The sequence below is a fragment of the Labrus bergylta genome, chromosome 11 (genome assembly GCF_963930695.1).
Source record: "Labrus bergylta chromosome 11, fLabBer1.1, whole genome shotgun sequence".
Classification (NCBI taxonomy): Eukaryota; Metazoa; Chordata; class Actinopteri; order Labriformes; family Labridae; genus Labrus; species Labrus bergylta.
Window position 1 is genome coordinate 16,239,780 of NC_089205.1, and position 20,767 is coordinate 16,260,546.

General features: G+C 40.6%; 2 protein-coding genes across 3 annotated transcripts in view; both read left to right on the forward strand.

Annotated features, from left to right (window-relative positions):
• The first annotated feature begins 1,007 nt into the window (after window positions 1–1,007).
• On the forward strand, window positions 1,008–12,977 carry ube4a (ubiquitination factor E4A (UFD2 homolog, yeast)). Its single transcript, XM_020639332.3, has 20 exons — window positions 1,008–1,108; window positions 2,469–2,635; window positions 2,828–3,004; window positions 4,270–4,382; window positions 4,569–4,721; window positions 4,838–4,997; window positions 5,104–5,306; window positions 5,505–5,696; window positions 5,828–6,158; window positions 6,351–6,477; window positions 6,626–6,933; window positions 7,263–7,395; window positions 8,400–8,590; window positions 8,699–8,799; window positions 9,423–9,536; window positions 9,894–10,068; window positions 10,170–10,350; window positions 10,452–10,599; window positions 10,737–10,894; window positions 10,989–12,977. Exons 2-20 carry the CDS (start codon window positions 2,509–2,511, stop codon window positions 11,122–11,124), a joined length of 3,228 nt encoding a protein of 1,075 aa, XP_020494988.1. The 5' UTR covers window positions 1,008–1,108; window positions 2,469–2,508; the 3' UTR covers window positions 11,125–12,977.
• A 3,658-nt stretch (window positions 12,978–16,635) lies between these two features.
• kmt2a (lysine (K)-specific methyltransferase 2A) overlaps window positions 16,636–20,767 on the forward strand; it is a 40,756-nt gene continuing 36,624 nt past the window's right edge. For both annotated transcript variants that reach the window (XM_029278363.2, XM_065960099.1), the window contains exon 1: window positions 16,636–16,881. In XM_029278363.2, coding sequence (XP_029134196.2) covers window positions 16,636–16,881 — 246 coding nt within the window. The remainder of the gene's footprint in view (window positions 16,882–20,767) is intronic.

The following is a 20,767-nucleotide window of genomic DNA, read 5'->3' on the forward strand; positions in this document are numbered from 1 at the left end:
CTGCCTCACTGATCACATCTGGAGTACTTGTCAAATCATTTCACAACACATCTGTTCAGGTGGAGAAGTTTGATATTGGATGCATTGAAATGGTGGGAATTGCGCAGCTGTCACAACATACAAACAAAAAAGTGCTACGTGGTTTACAGGGAAGCTATACCACCGTTGTAAAAATGGTTTCCCTGAAATGCAGCCCCTCATACCCAAATGTAAACTAAGGAACACAGTTTAATGAGGGGGGGGCGCTCTTGAGTTAACATTAAGAATGATCCAGAATGAAGCCTGCTGCTGCCCTCTGCTGACAGCCAGCATACACATCAGTGAAAAATCATTAATAGAGAGGCATAGACTGTAAATATAAAGATTAAAACACTCAAAATCTAACTGAATCTGCTCTATTTGCTGCATTAGGCTATGTATAATATATGCAAATACAGGCCCTCATAAATATGAATAATCATGCACATATCCTTACTGTATGTGCGTGATAAGGCATACTAATTAATTATTTATTTAACAAACTAAGTTAAAGTATCTCTTTAAGTACAGTATATATGAAATTTTAATGCTCATTTTCCTTCCTTAAAAGTCACAAATATTATGTTATTTGGGGCATAACTTGTTATATTAATGACTATTAAGTTTTCTTCTTCCTGCTCCTGTTTTCTCATGAACAGTGTTTCAGCATTATGAGAAAATATTTTTGTTGTTGTTGTGTATTATGATGTTGAAACCATACACTGAAAAATAAATCAAATATGAAATACGAAAAAAAAAATCAAATATGAACTATTTTAAATTATTCCCACAAGTATTATGTTTGAATACAGTTTAAGAAAAGATTGAATTTATCTGCATTACTTTTAATAAGGGTTGCATACGTGTACTACATTTTATAGTGTCCAACGAAATGCTTCTTTTAATCCACAATGTTTTATTGTTTTCTTAAAGTTACTCAGCAGCAGCAGCAGCAGAGAGAAACCCCTCGTCTCACTTTGATGACGTTTACAATTTCAATTTACTGAGGATCTGCTTCCACTGGTTTCGCAGAAGCAATTTTTTTTTTCAAACCAAAAAAAAAACACCACACTTCTTCCTCGTCAAGCAGGTACGACAGCCCTCTTTATCGTTTGCACATGTCATTTTGGACTGATAATACAGGAAACAAAACGTGACAGTTTGTTAAATCTATGCCAAAGATTAAGAGAGTCGTGGTGACCCAGTGACAGCTTTAGCTTCTGCTGCTACACAAGCTAACCAGCTAACCAGCTAACTTAGCCCCTGTTGCAGGCAGGACGGTCACTGCTACTCGCACAACCCTCCCGGCTAGGTCGCTAATGCTACTACATGACTGCTAGGGCTGACAGCTGACATGATTTAAAAAATAATGGGTGAAGAGGAAAGCTAGCTCCACAAAGTAAAGGTGCTAAACTAAACTGATGGGTAACCGTGACAACACACGTAACTTTGATCCGCCGACATGCTGTTTTGCGGTTGGTTGTTTTGTTTGTTTGCTCCATTTTAAAATCGACTGCAGGAGTAATTGTTTTATTGGTTGATCTCTACGACATGTCTGAAGTTTATTAGTACGTCAGAGGTTGAAGAAATGAAAAGCAGACGTAGGATCAGGAGAAAGAGGATGTAGTGAGGAGGACACAGGCATGTTAAAGAGTACCTTTTTACATTAAGGGAAATATTGTGTTCGGTATGAAGAGAAACATTCACACGCAGAAATATTGAGACGGGAAATTCTTCACATTTTCACAAATTATGAATATCTAGGTCTGATCTGATCTTCTACACTACAGTGGAGAGGTCTGGAAACTCACTCCTGGATGTGAACCACAAAGAAGAAGATTAAGATGTATGAATGAATGAGTGAAACCTTTATTGCCCCTAGGGGGAATTTGCCTTGCACAGAGAGCTAAAAAAAAAAAAAACACACACAATACAAACAAAAATTTACAGGACAGCACATAAAAACACACTAAAGCATCACATGATTCAATGAGGGGATTTCAGCAAGTTAAATAAAAAAAGTGCAAGAGTGCCGAGTTTGTCCTGTATAGTCAGGTCTTATTAAGCAGCTGAATACTGCGCGGTACAAAGGATGTAATGCCTCTTTTAGTCCTCATCCTGGGCGTTCTGTACCTGCGCCCCCTGAATTCAAGAGTTCATACTCTGACCAAAAGGGGTGCAGAGGGTCAGCTGTAATCTTGATGGCTAAATTCACTGTGTACGGGTCTGTCAGGAAAGAAATGCTGTACATTTGCTTCCCAGTTATCTTGCTGCCTAGTTTAACAACTTTGTCCAGTTTGTTCTTGTTACTGACCTCCGTGTGTCTGACTGTAACTGTAAGGCTGACACGGTTATGATAATAGTCAGACAATGTTAGAAAAGAAAATACTAACCTGTGTGGATATTGTAAGTGCTGCGTCTGTGTTGATGTGTCTGCGTTGCCCTTGAAGGCTGGGATCTTGGATGGAGTGAGTGTTGAGCCCCAATGAGATGACTGACCAGGGCAACAACAACCAGAACATCTCCTGCAACCCCTTTGCCGCCCTCTTCAGCTCACTGGCCGATGCCAAGCAGTTCGCATCAGGCCAGAAACCTCAACAGTCTACCGAACCACCACGTGAGTTATCAGAGCTGCTGATCATAGTTACGAAACGAAGAGCAGAGAAACAAATCAGATACACACATAATGCCCACATAACTTCAGTGTTAGAGGAGCGTCAGGGTTTTCTCTCTCTTCTCATTTGTTCTGGCTTAGATTAATCCATGTTATGAAATCATACCAACCTTTTTTTTTCTTCCTGTATGACAGTGGAGGACTCAGGAGAGAGCCAGTCAGAGTCAGAAAACTCTGTGTCAGACAGCGTCGATGAAAATGATGACTCTGTGGCAGAGATCAGCCGCTCCTTCCGGTCCCGCCAGGAGCTCTGTGAACAGCTCAATGTCAATCACATGATCCAGCGAATATTTCTCATCACTCTTGACAACAGTAAGTAAAAGGAGATTAAATATGAGTGATTTGTAACGAGTACCGCTTTTTATACAAAATGTATGCCTGCGTCTTAGTTCTATGAAAATAAACACAAACTCCAGCTCAGCAGAGATTCCAGTCTGCAGTTATGTTGCTAGCAAGTTACTTAATAAACAACAGTAGTCCAGTTTCTGATTTATGACCATGTAAATAGACAACTGTTTAAAAGGTATATTGAATATCCACCTACTGCATGAACCATACATTCTACTGTATGTCTGTTATATCAACATTGAATGACAAATACCTAGTAGTAACATACAACAGGTAAACAATTGTAGATCCATTTGCTAAACTTGGGTTTTCTGTTTGAACATCTGTAGTAACTGAGCCTGTTATGCTGTTGGGAGCATTTTTATGGGCCCACTTCTCCCCTTAGAGGAAAGGGTCACAATAACATTTAAATCAAGTTGTTCTGAGTTATGACATTTATTCTATGAGGAATCATTCTCTTTCCTCTTGGGAGTGTTCCCTCCAGGATGACAGTACACACTTCCATAGGGCACGAGGAGTCACTGAATGATTTGATGAGTAGGAGCTTCAAATGTATGAATTCAAAGAGACATGAAATGTGGGGAGGAGAGTGGGAGGTGACATTCAACATAGTGCCAAGGTCAGATTCCAATTAATGTAAGGTGCAAAGTCAGGTTTCTTCTTTACATTACCAGCAAAATAGTCTTCTTTTGCTTCTCTTTGAAAGGACATAAGAGAGACAGACAGACAGACAGACAGATGTCTCTATATGTAGCTGGGTTTTAGCCAAAAAAGTACAGCAGTCTGTTCTTCTATTCTTAGTGGTATTGTTTGATGTTGCTGGCTCTCTTGAATGTCAAAATTTAGCTTTCAGTAAGTAATGCAACAAATGACTCACCACCCTTAATGACAATAGCAAGACCTTGCATATTGTGAATCTTCAATGTGAGAATGCTGCTCAAGCATGAGTCATGGTGTTGAGGAAATGTTGGCAAAAGCCCCCCCCCCCCCCCCCCCTTCACATAGAGTCCTACAATGATTTCCTCTGCCACCTCAGCCTTGAAAAATATAAACACAGGCGCTTCAATTATCCATTATTATTTATTCTTATGATGATTTTGAAGTCGGTATTTATTTCTCGGCTATGATAATCCAGCTATAATGTTTGTTTTTGTTTAAACGTCACAGCTTTTTATGTCCTATAATTTGAGATTTTTGTTTTTATGGAACATGGTTTCATTTCCTTGAAGGTGACCCAAGTATGAGAGGAGGCAATGGGATCCCCCCTCGCTGTGTTTACCTGGAGGAGATGGCTGCAGATCTGGATGGACAGGACTGGCTGGACATGGACAACATAGAACAGGTCAAGAGCATGTTTTTTTTTTTGTGTCTGTTTTCTGCTGCTGGATGACTTCAGAAGCATTAGTTAGACATAGTTTTTTAGGTGTATTATGCAGGGAATTAATTCAGAAATGTAAGGAATAATCAGTCATACAAAGATTGTTTTATGTGTATGGGTGAGTAATTAGATCAGATCTCTGTCTTCCAGGCTCTGTTTAACCGTCTGCTGCTGCTAGAGCCAGGAAACCAGCTCATCTACATGACGTCATGCAGCGCTGTTAACCTGTCAGCTGACCGTGACGCCGGAGAGAAGTGTGCCATGCCTTACCTGTTTGCTTGTTACCAGAGGTCTAAAGAAGAGGTGAGAATGCCTGCAGCTGGTTTCTGCATCTGCTCTCAGAGCTTGCCAGACTACTCTCTGTAATTTGAACATTAAAAATTCCCCATGCTCTTTTGTTTGATTATTTGTTGCCCAAGGTGACAAAGGTACCAGAGAAGTTGCTGTCATTTGCTGTACGCTGTAAGAACCTGACAGTTTCTAACACACGGACGGTTCTGCTCACCCCGGAGATTTACGTCAACCAGAATATCTACGAACAGCTGCTGGACCTGCTGCTGGAAGGCTTCAATGGATCACGTAGGTTCAGTAGGCCTGACTGCTGCCTTGCTCTCTCTTTTTACTTTGGTTTTCTTATGTAAAGCTTTGTCTTTAACTTTCTCCTCTCACTTTGTTTCTGTTTCAGAGCCAGAGGAGGTGGTTGAGTTTGTAGAGGAGGTCATTGCGGGAGTACTCTCTGACCAGGAAGTGCGTACTTTCGAGGAGGTGATAGTACCAGTGTTTGATATCTTCCATGGACGTGTCAAAGACCTGGACCTTTGCCAGCCTGTCCTCTACTCCTACCTGGACGTTTTGCTCTATTTCAGCCACCATAAAGATATTGCAAAGGTCAGGAGACACACTGAGACATTTGCAAAAAGCATTGTGAATTTGCATCGTTACTTCTAACCAGGTGTTTGACATCTACAGAAACACAATCATGATCAGATATACTGTATTGGTATTTACCCTTTGAGTTTGTGGTTTCAACCCCTCAAGCTTTCACAATTGTCCGAATAGTTCTTTTTTTGTTGTTGGTTTCTGTAGATTTTGATGGAGTATATCCAGCCCAAAGATCCAGCTGTTGGTTTACAGTACCAGAAGACCCTTTTAGGGGCAGTGTTAAGCATCTCGTGCCTGTTAAAAACCCCAGGTGTGGTGGAAGGACATGGTTACTTCCTGAACCCTTCCCGCTCCAGTGCCCAGGAGACAAAGGTCCAGGAGGCCAACATCCACCAGGTCAGCAGATTCTCCTATTATGATGTTGACTTCTGATAATGATATTTCTTGAAATGAATGATGAAAGCAAACACTGCTTGTCAAACTACAAACGTCTACGGGTTATAATCTTTACTTCCCTTGTGTTGCAGTTCATGGGCCAGTTTCATGAGAAGCTGCACCAAGTCTTTAAAAATTTGCTCCAGCGTTCTGGTGAGACGCGCCACTTGCTGCTCTCGTGGCTAGGCAACTGTTTGCATGCTAATGCCGGTCGAGCAAAGATATGGGCCAATCAGATGCCAGAGATCTTCCAGATGTACGCGTCGGATGCTTTCTTCTTAAACTTAGGTGCGGCGCTTTTGAAGCTGTGCCAGCCCTTCTGCAGGCCACGCTCACCCAAACTGCTCACCTTCAACCCCACCTACTGCGCCTTCAAAGAGCTGAGCGAAGACGAGAGACGCAATCGCAACGTGCACGCAAGAGGTTAATGTATAAGACAATTTGGGGGAGCCTTTTTCTTTTGTCAATACTTCATTCCATATTTGTAGTAGAAATTGTTTTTTTGGAATTTACAAGTGGGTTTATAGTCGTTTTAAACTCTCAGTTTTGAAGGGCTGTTAAGGAAGACTAAACGTGATATTTTATGACTGAATAGTGTTTTATTTCTTTTACCAGGCCTCGAAAAAGAAACCTGTCTAATCCCTGTGCCCCCTCAGCAGCTGGTGGAGTCTGCACAGTCTTACAGTCTACTGACTGAAAACCTCATCCTCACACAACTCACCCTGCATCTTGGCTTCCACAGGTACATTCTTTCAAAAAAAAAGTACAGATGTTACAGAAATGTAGTTGACATTATGTTCTATCATGTTGGCACCATACTACTTTATGACGGCATTAATCTGTGTTGTCTTGCACTGTTTGTGTCCATGGACCATAATGTGTCCATGCAGACTCCACGAGCAGATGGTAAAGATGAACCAGTCTCTCCACCGGCTCCAGGTGACATGGCAGGAGGCCCAGCGATCAGGCAGCCCCATGTCAGAGCAGCTCCTGGAGCAGTTTGAGCGTCTGATGATTGTTTATCTGTCAACCAAAGCCGCCACCACGCAGCCTGCCATGCTGCAATGCTGCCTTAACCTCCAAGCCTCCACCGGTGCTCTGCTAGTGCAGCTTGGTTTGGGAAACCAGGGGCCTGAACATGTAGCACTCAGTTTTCCCCTGCCTTCCCTACAGAATACTATGCTTTGCTTTGTTCCAGGTAGGTCACATCTTTTCCTACAATACAAATAAAGGGGAGCAGAGCTTTTTTATCCTCCATAAATTGGAGGATTTTGCAAAAAATCAAATACATATCCAAATAATATACCGTTGAAATAAACATAATATAAATAACTATTTTTTTTATGTGAGGTAATGACACTGATACAAGGTTTGAATTAAAACCCAACAGGGTTCAGACTGAGGTCAAGTGAAAAGTGCAGCTACCTGATCTCTGGGTTTTCAACAGCAGAACCAAAAAAATGTGAAAATTACATTGATTAACATTCCTTCAAATAATAGTCGTTCCTTGTGTCTTTCCTTGGACAGAGTTTTTTGCCGAGAACATAGGAGATTTTTTCATCTTCCTGCGTCGATTTGCGGACGATGCTTTGGAGACCTCAACGGATAGTCTGGAGCAGATTCTTAACTTCATCACTGTCTTCATGGGGAATGTAGAGAGGTACATAACATGCTCTACTACACTCTCAGAAATAAAGTGCTCATTAGAACCAAAAATAAATGTTCTACCTGTCCCCTTTGGAAAACTGTTTTCGGATCCCTGTAGAACCTTTTTTTTTTTTTTTTTTGGTGGTTCCAAGTGGTAGAATTTCAGAGGGTTGTCTCTAAAGCCCAACATATACCGTATGTACAACTATCTCCCCCACATCCTTTTTATGGTGTAATGGTTCAACAAAGAACCTGCACAGGAGGATTTAATCCACCGTCTTAACAAGAAACCTACAGAGGGGATTCCACAGGGATCCCTTTTATATTCCAAGGGTTGGATCTAGAACCCACCCAGAAGGGCTTTTCAAATGTTTTATTTTCATTTTTATCATGGTGTGACTAAGAATGAACACCTTGTCTTTTGGCACATTTAAGAAATAACTAAAACATTAAAACAATAATCAATATATTTCAAATGATGGACAAGGAGGGGAGAAACTCTTAGCATGCAACCTTTTGTCTTCTAAGGACACAACTGAAGTCAGATACATCAAACCGTCCTCATTGGGAAGATTCATGTTATCACATGGCATGGCAGAGAGAAAAGAGAGAGTTAGTGGCATCATGCCAAGGTCCAGCTACTACACCAGATTAATCATAAGCCATCTACAAACAACTAAGTAATGCAGGGTTCAGTGAGAGCAGTGGAAGTGTGGGTACATTCAAATGTGGCAGTGGATAAAAACACTGAACAGGCCCGTCCTCTAACTCCTGTTAATAGAGTAAAATAGTCAAAAAACAAACAACCCTATCCAAAAGAGGTTCCTCTAAAGCAAATACTTCTTGGTAGTACCTCAGCCCTTTGGAAATAACTTTTTTGGAACACCAAGAGTCTATCTTATCATTGTCTTCATAAGGAAGAATATCAGTGGTTATTATCTTGCTTGAATAGTGCAGGTTGTCTTGAAATATGTTTCCCATATTGCTTTAATCCCACCTGTCCCACATATACAACAGGATGAAGAACCCTCATTTAAGAGCAAAGCTGGCCGAGGTCTTGGAGGCGGTGATGCCCCACATGGAGCCGCTCACTCCTGGTGCTGTTCAGCCTATCATGTTCCAGCGAGAGCGAGTCTTCTGCTCTTACAGACATGCACCCCAGCTGGCTGAGGCCCTCATCACTGTGTTTGTAGACATTGAATTTACAGGTGAAGTATGCATATGTCTTAAAATGTTTGACTTCAACAGTACTGGTTGTTTTATAAACAGAATTTAAACATATAACTGTACTTGTCCTTTTGTCTGTACTTTTTCAGGTGATCCTCATCAATTTGAACAGAAATTCAACTACAGAAGACCCATGTACCCCATCCTCAAGTACATGTGGGGCAAAGAGGACTACAGAGAGAGCGTGAAGGTAAGAAGAAATAAAGTGTCCTCAAACAAACTCTTTGAATACTTTTCTTTAAGCATATTCAAAAGAAGCTTTCAAATGTGCCTCCTGAACTACTTTATTACAATGATAGTATTAGATAGAAATTGGCTGGATGGCAGTACAGGAAAATATAAATAAAGTTGTATTCATTTGTGGTGGGTGTACATTAAAATCTTAATGGATTTTGACATGTTTTATGAGGTTATTACCAAGCAATTCATTTATAGTAGACATTGATTTTTGGTGAAGAGAGCAGCAAATAAATTCCTTCAAAATGCCTGAATTTGTCCTTGCCCCCTTTATCCCTTTTTTAAACTGTTGCTAGTGTACAAGTACTTGTGGTAAGGATAGAAATAGCCCCTTAGTGTACTTTTGAACCCCTAAGAATGGAAGATAAAATGTCAATGAGGTCCCATTTTGTTGCTCACTTCTCGCTGGGATAGACTTTTGCCCCTTTCAGTCTTCAGTGCCCATAAGTAAGTGCAATGAAGGAATATAAGGGGGGACAAACTGGCATACTTTTACTACCAGGTGGTAAGTGATTAAGGGTGTTGTAGTTTATTATACTGATTGATACAGAGTTGTTTTTTCATTTACTTTTTCAGCATTTGGCGCACTATGCATCTGAGAACCTGGAGGCCATGAACCCTCCTTTGTTCCTCAGGTTCCTTAACCTCCTGATGAATGATGCCATCTTCCTCCTGGACGAGGCCATTCAGGTAAGACTGAGTACACCATCAGTGCTTCTCCCTTCTTCCAATCCATTCATAGATTTCCACCCGTCCCTATTATGTAGTACAAAGTAAACCACCATCATGTTTTCATTTCTTCTTGTCTGGTGTTATTTCACTTTTTGTGGTGTCACCTTAACATTGAAATATGGGTTAAGGTTATCTTCCCACAAATCAAATAGTACTGGTTACCATGAAGAAGATTTTGTCAAAAATGTGAATTGGAAAAGACCCTCATGACTTTTAACTTGCTGGTTGTCTTCAATGTTTTTATCTCTTTTCCAGGCCTTCAGGTGTTTTCATTAGCTCGATAGAAGAATAAGACTTTATCTTTGTGTGTTGTAGTACCTGAGTAAAATTAAGGTTCTGCAGCTGGAGCGGGATCGAGGGGAGTGGGAAAGCCTGGCCCCCGATGCCCGAAGAGAGAAGGAGTCCAGCCTGCAGATGTTTGGACAGCTGGGACGCTTCCACAACATCATGTCTAATGAGACCATCGGCACACTGGCCTTCCTCACCTCAGGTCAGGCTGAAAAGATTGTGGCTCTTTATATCGATGCATCCTTTCAAAGTTAGTCTTCATCCACCCCATTGTTTTTTTTTGATCATTTTCCTCATTTCCAGAGATCAAGGGGATATTTGTGCATCCCTTCCTGGCTGAGAGGATCATCTCCATGCTGAACTACTTCCTGCAGCATCTGGTGGGTCCTAAAATGGGAGCGCTTAAAGTCAAGGACTTCAGTGAGTTTGACTTCAAGCCCCAGCAGCTTGTTTCTGACATCTGCACCATCTACCTGAACTTGGGGTATGTACAATATCTTTTTGTAGAAATGTTAACAGTACAAAATGTTTTCCTCCTTTTGTAATTTGTTTAATACCTTCCCTTTGTCATCCTATAAATGGCAGTGACGAGGAGAATTTCTGTGCCACAGTCCCCAAGGATGGACGATCTTACTCTGCCACCCTCTTCACCCAAACAGTTCGGGTACTGAAAAAGATAAACAAGCCCGGGGACATGATCGTGGCTTTTGGACTTCTCGCTGATAAAATAAAGGTATCATTAGTTGTAGAAGCTGGTTTGCCAGAAATAACACAAGCATAAATCTGTGTTTTCTGAATCTATGCTGTGATCGCTGTGGTGGATTTAGGTAGAAACTCTGAAGGTGTGTTGTCAATGTGTCTTCTTTTCAGCCCCATGCAGACAGACAGCAGCAGGAAGAGGAGACTTACTCGGATGCCCCAGATGAGTTCTTGGATCCCATTATGTCCACTCTGATGCTGGATCCTGTGCTTCTCCCTTCTTCCAATGTCACAGTTGACCGCTCCACTATAGCAAGGCATCTCCTCAGGTTAGCTCCTGCAAAGCACCGAAATTCTCGCGAGATGATGGTTATTTGAGAAATCGGGATGTGTCATTTAATTGTGATTATATCCTTCTTGCAGTGACCAGACAGACCCTTTCAATCGCAGTCCTCTTACCATGGACCAGATCAGGCCAAACGAGGAACTCAAACAGCAGATCTTACAGTGGCTGGATAGGCATAAGCAGGAGAGCCTGCAGATGGGACCCAGCGGCTAGCCCACAATCCCTCACTGTGAGAAACAATGACCACATCCTAGCATCCTGGCTCACATCTCCTGCGTGCTCTTCTGCTCTGATCCATGGTGTGCTTGCCCCAGGGGATTTCTTCAGACTCCTCTGGTCCCTCTTACATTGCATTCTCTTCTTCACGTAGCCTTCACGCTCAGTGGATTCTCTATGTGACAGCAAAATGTGGTACTTCAGAAACCCTGCACAGTAGCTGTTTGACTCCAATGACACCCTGTGGTAACATTAGTGGGTGACAAAACCTCTCTGGTTCTTTTCTCCCTGAATGCTGTGTATTAGCTAGTCATTGTTACAATCAGAACTGTGGCCAGAAGTATCAGTTTCAACAGGACTTGTTGAATGTTCTTTATGAACTCCTGACCTGATTTTCTACAGCAAGGTAAGTATTTTTGGGAACTCTTACACTCGATCATGGATGGAATCATTTATAATTTGACCTTGATGTTATTGTGAATTAAACATTATACACTGCCATTTAAAGTTCTTGAAAGCCCTACATTAAAGCATGTTTGGTTACATATCAAGCAGCATTGTAAATAAGACTAGCAATTAAAAGTACGGCATACATCAAACAGACTTTGATATGTGACTTTTGTTCAACTGAAAATAACATATTTACCGTAATGAGCACAAAACCACACTGTGAAATATTAACATTTAAAGGTCTGCAAATATAAATGTGCACCTGTCATTAACCAAGCAGTTATTAAAGTCCACAAAAGGATCTGGAAGTTTGCAAATGAAAATGTTGGATATAAGGACTTACACTGTGTTTAACTTATAACACAACAATAAAGATCATTTAAACCACAGTTTAGGATATAGTACACTCACCTCCGACATAAAACACATCTACTACATATCTAATCTAAATCTTAAAGTAAAATCCTTTGGTTTGGTCTTGAGCAGCTCTCAGATGACTACAACGGGCTGTGATGGCTCATGGATGATGTCAAAAGCAAAAAAAAAAAAGTTGACTGTTAAGTTTTAAAAATTATTTGAAAAACGCTATTGCTCCCAATTCCTCAAATGATTTCCCTTTAAAGCTCGGCAAGACATAATACAACTGTTCTCATTGAATGCTTCCCCTAATGATGACTCAACATCATCCTTGTTTCAATGAGTACATGATCTACAATTCCACTTGCTATCCTTTTATTTTCTTAATTGAAATCACTATAATCAAATCCTCCTATTGTTTAATATATATCTTATTTCTAAACATTTTTAGATTGATCCAAAGAAAGACAAAATATTGGGTGTTCAACTTTGTTTAATTGGCAGTGTATATAACAGTCATTAACATCCTTTGAATAAACATTGACCAGATTAATTTATGTATCCTGAACTAGCATTTTCATTTTTATTATTTTTAAATGTGTGCAAGCGTGGTACATTAACATGTGGGCGAACAGTTGATCAGTAGAATCTGTGCCTAAAACCGAGAGCCTTGCAGTGATTTCAGCGAACGAGGATCTAACTGGTTTCATACTCTTATGAGACATAATTATATGTTTTTTTCTAGGGCATAGAGGGAGCTGAGGGTTTGAATATAAAAGGAAGACAGATCATAAGTTTAAAGATGTTTTTTTTGAGTATCTCTTTGAATGATTTCAATTCAAATCCAGTCTTGTATAAAATGGCAAAATGTGAGAGAAAAGATTATGTTGGCATGCCCTCATACTGTAAGTGAACTATTTACCACCTAAATGAATACATGGGATAAATTATAATGCAATATTTTTTGTTTTAATTGTGATTATAAAATGTTTATTTTGGATGTACAGTATGATTAATAAATAAAAGTAATGTGCGTTATATAATACATGGTCATGTCCTCTTTTAAAAAGAAAAAATGAAAGACTAAATAAAATCAATGGTTATTATATAAATAGAGAGGTGCTTTTGCTATCAGGACAGTGCATGATATTTCCAAAATGACTGTTATTGAGGTTTATTGCATGCACATTTACAGAACAATAAAAGACAAAAAGGAAACTTTGAACCAATTCATCCATAGTATTGGTAGATACAGAAATGTATGTGAACATCAGTGGTGAGGGGACAAATCTTACCAAGACACCACATGTGAACTGTAAAACAAGAGTCAAGAAGCAAGCATAAGTGAGTACGAATAAAAATAATTAAAAAAAAACTACAACAACCAAGCATACAGATGACAGCCAAGACCAGGGATAATGAGAAACACACACTTACAAAAAAAAGGGTGGCCATGAAAGGTGGGGATGGGGGTCCAGTTAAACATTATGTGTTACATTATGTTAGCTTTGGTAAAATGAATCTGCTGGAGGTTCATCAGTCTAATTGTAGCCCGTCTAATTGCTACACAAAATGAGTAAAACCATCCCACGTCCTGTGAAAGTTCTGAAGGGCCTCATTAACAGCACATTTGATCTTTTCCCAGTAAGATTGGACATAATAAAGAATGAGGTGAGTGTTGGTGGGTGAAGCGAGTGATATGAGTCATGAAAGGGATATTTACTTGTTGAATGTTCTTTATGAACTCCTGACCTGATTTTCTACAGCAAGGTAAGTATTTTTGGGAACTCTTACACTCGATCATGGATGGAATCATTTATAATTTGACCTTGATGTTATTGTGAATTAAACATTATACACTGCCATTTAAAGTTCTTGAAAGCCTTATATTAAAGCATGTTTGGTTACATATCAAGCAGCATTGTAAATAAGACTAGCAATTAAAAGTACGGCATACATCAAACACTTTGATATGTGACTTTTGTTCAACTGAAAATAACATATTTACCGTAATGAGCACAAAACCACACTGTGAAATATTAACATTTAAAGGTCTGCAAATATAAATGTGCACCTGTCATTAACCAAGCAGTTATTAAAGTCCACAAAAGGATATTTAAATATAGTCTACTTTCATTGATTATTTACTAATATTTTTGAATGCCACTAAGAAAAATGCTGAGGTTAATTTTCTACTCAAGGATTGACTGTCAAAAATATTTAGCATTGTCTTTAACAATATCTGCTGTCTCGGATGTCTTCGTGAACCACTGCACACTTTGTGACTGCTATTAGCCCCGTTTCCACCAAGCAGTCAAGTTTGGTTCACTACACTTTGGTTCAGTTCGGTACAGTAAACCCTGAACTTGCTTGCTTTTCCGCAGCAAACTGTTCCCTTATTTGCTAAGCGGAGTGTAAGCCAGATGGAGATAGCCGTGTCAGCTTTGTAATAGTGTGACATCATAGCAGCCCAACACAATGTAGCCAGCTATTAATTAAGTTAAACCTTCAATAAGAACAGGGACACAGTAAACAAGTGACTCTTTATGGTCGGATCTGTACCCTTGGCACCCCAACAGAAGGGTACCAAAAAAGTAGAACGGTACGGATCCCTTATTTTGGTACCATTCCCAACTTTTGACGTTGGAAACGCCAATAAATGGGTACCGTACTAAACCAAACTGAACCAGACCGCTGTCTCCAAGTCACTCCTACACAGCTTGTATATATTAGTGATGTCTACATGTCAGGCAATTTTAGCAGCTATATGTAAAATTCTTCAGAGCCCGAGCCATCCCACGTTCTGCATGTCCTAACAAATCTCACAACTTTTAGAGCTCAAAATCGTGTTTAGGCCACATTAGTTAAGATAAAGGCGGATCGAGTTGCTACTGGATCTATGATCTAGTTTGCATCCTAATCTCAATTACCTTAATAATTATAAATATAAAGAAAATCCTGCTTAAGATAGGAACTGCATTGAATTATGCAATCTTTATCTGCACTTGGCAAAGTCAAAAAAGAGCAGTTCTTGTTTCTGCCACTGAACCATTCCTTCTACATAAAAGGTTATATATTTTGAAAAATAAACTTCACCATGTTTTTTGACCACTAATATGTGTCCCTTGTCTGTCTAGACCCCCCCCCCCCCCAGTTATCAGACAAGTCCATCGTCTCTGTCTTTTACCTGCTCCACTTTTCAGAAAAGATTTGCTCAAACAAGATGTTAGGAGATTTTCCCTTTGTGACATCACAAAGGGCAGTAACTCAACCCCTCCCCCAGGTGGGTGACACTCCCACAGATAGGTGTTATTTCTGCCCTCTGAGTCCGCCTTCTCACCGTAAACAATAGGGCATGGAGTGGGAAAGCCAGAGCCACATCCCCTTCCAGAAGCTCGTGGCAAAACACAGCTCATTTGCATTTAAAGCTACAGAAAGAGAAACACAGACGTCTGAAATAGAGGGGTTTATAGACATGCTAAAATATAGGATCAGAGTGGATTTATAACAAGAAACTTCACAGACATGTTTTTGGGAGCTCTGAGACTTATTTAAACTGGTTGAAAAGGAGGATAATATGGGACCATTAAGTAACTACTTTGGTTGGACTGAATATGACTATGACTTTTACTACTGTGCATATGACATTTAATTAAACTTAAGTTTACATTTAAAGCGCATAATATACTTGCCTGGGACTTTGTTGTCATTTGTACCTTGATTAATCTACTTTAGATTTTGTTTAATAAATTGTGATTTTTTTTTTTTATCTAAAAGAGAGTAAAACAAGTACAGTTTCTTAAACTACCTGTTTAATTTGTGTGTTGTACTTTGGACATTGCATTGGCAAGTAGAACATATTTGTAAAGATAACAAACGAGCATGCTGTGTGCATGCAAATAAAGGCATTGTAGACACAAAAATTGTCTGAAGCGTTTTCAGATGGTCATATCACATAGGAGAGTGAGTAGCCTACTGAAATTCATCATTTGGAAGTTTCTGTGAAATCAAAAAGTGTAAAATGTTGACCTGAGAGGAAGAAATAGCCTAAACATGACGTATTACATCAATCTAATTGATTCTAAAAAGAACAAGTCAATATTTTGAGGCCAGCTTACCCAAGGTTTGTAATGCTTGCAGACAATTACCTGGAGGTGGCCATTCTCCAGAGTAAAGAATATAAACTTATGTTTCATGAATTTTCACAATTTAAAAAAACAAAAACATTTTAACTTGTAAAAAGTTAGTAAAATGTGATAGTGAAAGCAACACTGCAGAAGTGGGACACTCTTTCTTGAGAAGTACAACTCACAACAAAGCCCTGCCTCTATGCACATGCAGGTGACTTTTACAACACAGTGACATGTTTTTCTTTCACAACACTTATTTTCTTTTTAAGACTTTGAGAAACCACACTGAGAGCTAACGGATCTTGTGCTTTTCTCGTGATTCAAGTGCGAGGCTCCTTTCCCGGGTAAAGCCCCTGAACCTGATTTGGATTCAGCCATGCACAGTCTGAATAGGACCGCTGAGAAAATGCATTGTCGGGGTTTCTTCAATTCCGCCCCGCAACATGCATAGCTATGTGTCGGCCAGTGAGAGCGCTGCTCTGTTGTAGAGGTTGTTTATGTGGAGTGCTGGGTTAGGGTTCCGCCCACCGAGGTATCTCTGATCGCAGGGCAGACAGGCAGAGAGTGTAAAATGGCGCACAGCTGTCGGTGGCGGTTCCCCGCTCGGCCCGGAGGGAGCAGCAACTCCGGTACCGGGAGGAGAGCGGGCCGAATCCGGGTTACTGCCTCTCTGCAGAATGTCTCCGGAGCCCTCCCTAACGCTGCTGGGCTCGGACCCGGGTTTGATGCTGCATTACAGGTCTCCTCGGTTATCGGGAGCAACCTGCAGAAATTTCGGGATGTTTTGGGTGAATCGAGTGACTCGAGCAGCGGGGAGGTAAGCACAGGACAGGAAGCATCAGTGGGACAGCTTGCACGGTTCACTCAGAGAGCCCCCCTTTTTTTTGTTTGTTTGTTTGTTTGTTTGTTTGACTCACATTCCTGTTGAAGAGATTAAGAGGATACTCTGAGCCCCCAAAATGTTGACCATCTTTTTCCTTCCTGGCGTTCAAGTGTTGTGAGCAAACTTGTCATTTTAAAGGGATGCTCAGTTAACTTTGAGTTGGGGTTGTGTGGCCTTAAAACTCTCCAGTAAAGCGCTTGCAACGTGACTTATAAACACTACAAACACCCAAAAAATGGTCTCAAATAGTCCTGCTGGAAAAAAGAAAGTTTTCTTTTAACCTCAGCGGAGTGAGGAGATGCTAACCTTAAATCTACTGAACTAGTGCTAGCCTTAGTCTGCTATCTCGGACCAAAAAGAAAAAAACAAAGCAAAAACAATACCTATTATGTTGCTTTATGACAGTATATTAAACATTGAACACACAGCAGACGTGCAGCTACTAACAAACACTTCATACTATGTAGTTATGTGACATTAGCATGGTGGGAAGCATTCGTGGGTGCCTTCAAATTCATGCACAGCACCGTAAAAGTTATCGCACTATTACAGCTTAAACATGATTTCTCCTGCTGTTTGGGGAGAAATAAAACATGTGTGTTTTATCACACTGAGGATTCATCGTCTTGTGATAGCAAGAGGGGACCTTCAAGGTAGCTCGTTGCATGTTTGAAAACAAGATGTTAACTTGGGAGGAGGCGAGGAGTACATAATCGTGGTTTGTAACTTTGCAACTTCACCTATCTCCAGGTGTGTGTGTGTGTAAAAGGTGTTAACGTGTTCGCTTATTACGCTTCGTGTTTGCAACATTTCATTTCCAGTGAGGTGTCAGAAACCCTCTTTTCCCAAACGAGGTTTAGCTGATTGGTTAGCTCGCTAGGCTAGCTACCTGCCCTCTCACAGCTACAACTACACCAACAATACTGCTGCCCCGTAATTCATGTTAAAGTTGCAATGTTTTGTTCCGGCGGTGGCCGCTTTTTTTGCATCCGGATGTCGCATGCAGACGTAGCGGCTTATATAATCGCAGCTAAAGTTGGCGAAGCTCTTACCGCAAAACTAAACAAAAAAAAAACCATTTCCCCATTTTGCAAGTGTTAAGCTAGGACAGCTAACCATGCTACGCACTACGCCACGCTAGCCATCGGGGCTACTGCTGATGCATAGGAAAATGGGAGGTGGACATGTTTTCCCCTTCTCGCTACACAAGCCAGTACGTAGATAGTACCACAATAACAGCGGGGTTATAACACACGGGTGGGGGGTGAAGACTGAGGGCACATCAACTCTCTCAAAATCACCCCCCAGTCTGTGTTGAAAGTGCAAACAAAAAGTGTATCTTTTAAAGACGTGGTGTGTGTGCGTGAATTGAACAGAGAAACTAGACCTGCTAGTGACAGTGTATGCATGCAAGGGCTGGCTACAATAACAACGAGCCCCTTCTTGACGGACCGTGTGATGTGGGGGTGTGTTCGTCTTAGCGAACTACCATCTTCCTCCTTCATGATGAGCAGCATGCGTTCATTGCAGTGGGAGTTCACTGTGTGAGGATGTTTACCGACAGATGCAGTGATCCCAGTCTCAGAAAACACCGAATGCTTATTTGGTTGAAGTATTTTCATACACATAGTTAGGCTTTTCGCTATTTGTTTTTATTTTTTATTACAATGAATTAAAACATGCTTGGATTTTTTTTCTTGCAGAAATACTTCTCAACCATAATTTTAGTTGTCAGACTTTGTAGAATATTGAAATATATATTTATTATACTCTATAATAATAATTTACTTGATTTGATTTTTTAAATTTCTAAACCAATTTTTAAAGAAAGAGTGACAATATTAGTCAGTATTTATTATTTTTTTTTAACTTTCTTTATTGCTTTTACATAAATTTCCACTTAGTAATGTCCATACAGATTGTGTGTCGTCCCCCCCCAACAAGAACAAGATAAACAAACAAATATTAGTCAGTATTATAGTATTTTGGGTATTTGCAGTCAGACTTTAGGTTATACTGTAAATACAACCAAAGCTGGTTGATTTAGTTAGTTCTTATTTGCTTTCAATTCATGCTTAAAGATGTTTTAAGCACACAAAAATACTTGAAATATTCCTTTTATGTATAGATGTCTCTCATGTCTCTTCCACCTGTTTTTTTTAAGACAATGGGTGAGTGCACAACAGTTTTTGGGATGTGTTTCCTCGTACAGTTTAATATTTATGAAGGTAACAGATGGGGTTTAGGGATTTTCTTTATTCTCTATTAAAAATGAATTGGATGAATATAAACATATATTTGGAAACATTGTCCTTATAGGCAGAAGTCTCTTTTAGTAAGAAGGGGGCCAGTCTTAAGTGAATGAGCAGTATATGGGGTTGTGCTGCCTCGACCTTTAAAATCCCCCCATTGAACCTGAAGTTGTGGACCCAGCATGGGGATTTCATTGAGAAGCAGCATAGTGCCCGTCTGGCCAGAGCAGGGTAGGATTGTTCAAGCTGACTGCAGCCTGCTGAGCTCACAGGGCAACCCTGAACAGAGCGCCAGCCGGACACTTGGCCACCCCTCCTTCCTCTTTGCAGACAGAAAGACCCATATCCACTTCAGACGCACACAACCACGTCTGAGAGGCAGAGCAACTTTTCTTCTGACAGCTGCCACTTTGGAATGGATTACTAAGCCTATTGGGATGGCTCAAAAGGGTGCTTGTTGGCCGTTGCTAACCAAATGAAGGCATTTGTTACCTCTTGTGTGTCTGGGGAATTCATTTTCTTGATCCAGCCAAATTGCCAATGCTTGTTTTGGTGCCGGTTGCAGTCAATGTTGACTTTTTTGTAAATGTGTGACCTTATCCCCTCCACTGTCTGCCTAAACAGAAGTCACATCATTTTTTAATTTTGTTCTCAGTCCATTTTATCTTATCTTCTTTTATCTTTGCCTACATCCTTCCCACTCACATATCATTACCAATGTTTAATCACTCTTACAAAAGTGCAGCTGAATAGATGTATCAACCCAAATGTCTCTTTGCCTCACTGATTTTAGCAGAAGGGGCTCCAGTCCAGCAGGTGTTTGGCCTTTTTAAATGGAAGAACCCCCCCAACTCTCCCCCCCCCCCACCCTCCAGCTTACCCATCCCCGAGACAGCGTGTGGATTGGAGCAGGAAGCTTTGTGTCTGCTTTTATTCTGGCTCTCACAAAGTGCGAGCGGCTGAAAGAGCACAGGCAGGGATATCAAAGGGTGCAGGGTGATCCCCTCCTTCCTCCCAACGGGACAACAGTGGGAGGAGAATTAGTCACAGACCCTCCCATCCATGGCTTTATTCTACTAGAGCAGAATGCTCTTGGAGTTGCTTGATTGGGAGAAAGGCGGCAATTGTGTTGTCTTTTTTACTGTGTGTGTGTGTGTGTGTGTGTGTTTGTGTGGTGGTAGTTTGTTTAGGTGTGTAGACTTTATGCCCCCTATTGCACTCAGGAGTAGGCGTGTCTTCTTTGTCTTTATTTTGATTAAATCCTCAATTCTTTCTGACTGCTTGGTTGGGTAGGAGGGGGTGTGTGTCTTTTGGTTCCTTCCAGGCTGTTTGTGTGAGTTGGTGAGTGTTTGAGAGTGTGAGGGAGACACCTCTCACACGTGCCAATGACTCTTGTTTGTCTTTGTCCATTGCCTGTCTTCCTCGCCTTCAGTGTAGGTGTAGGAAGAGAAGACATCTCACCCTGGAGAGTGTTTGTTTTGGTCTCTCTCTGTGCTGTCAAGCAAATGTGAAACAGTTGCATTAAGTGTTGGGACACTTGGAAAAACAAATGTCCACCTTTTGCTTGG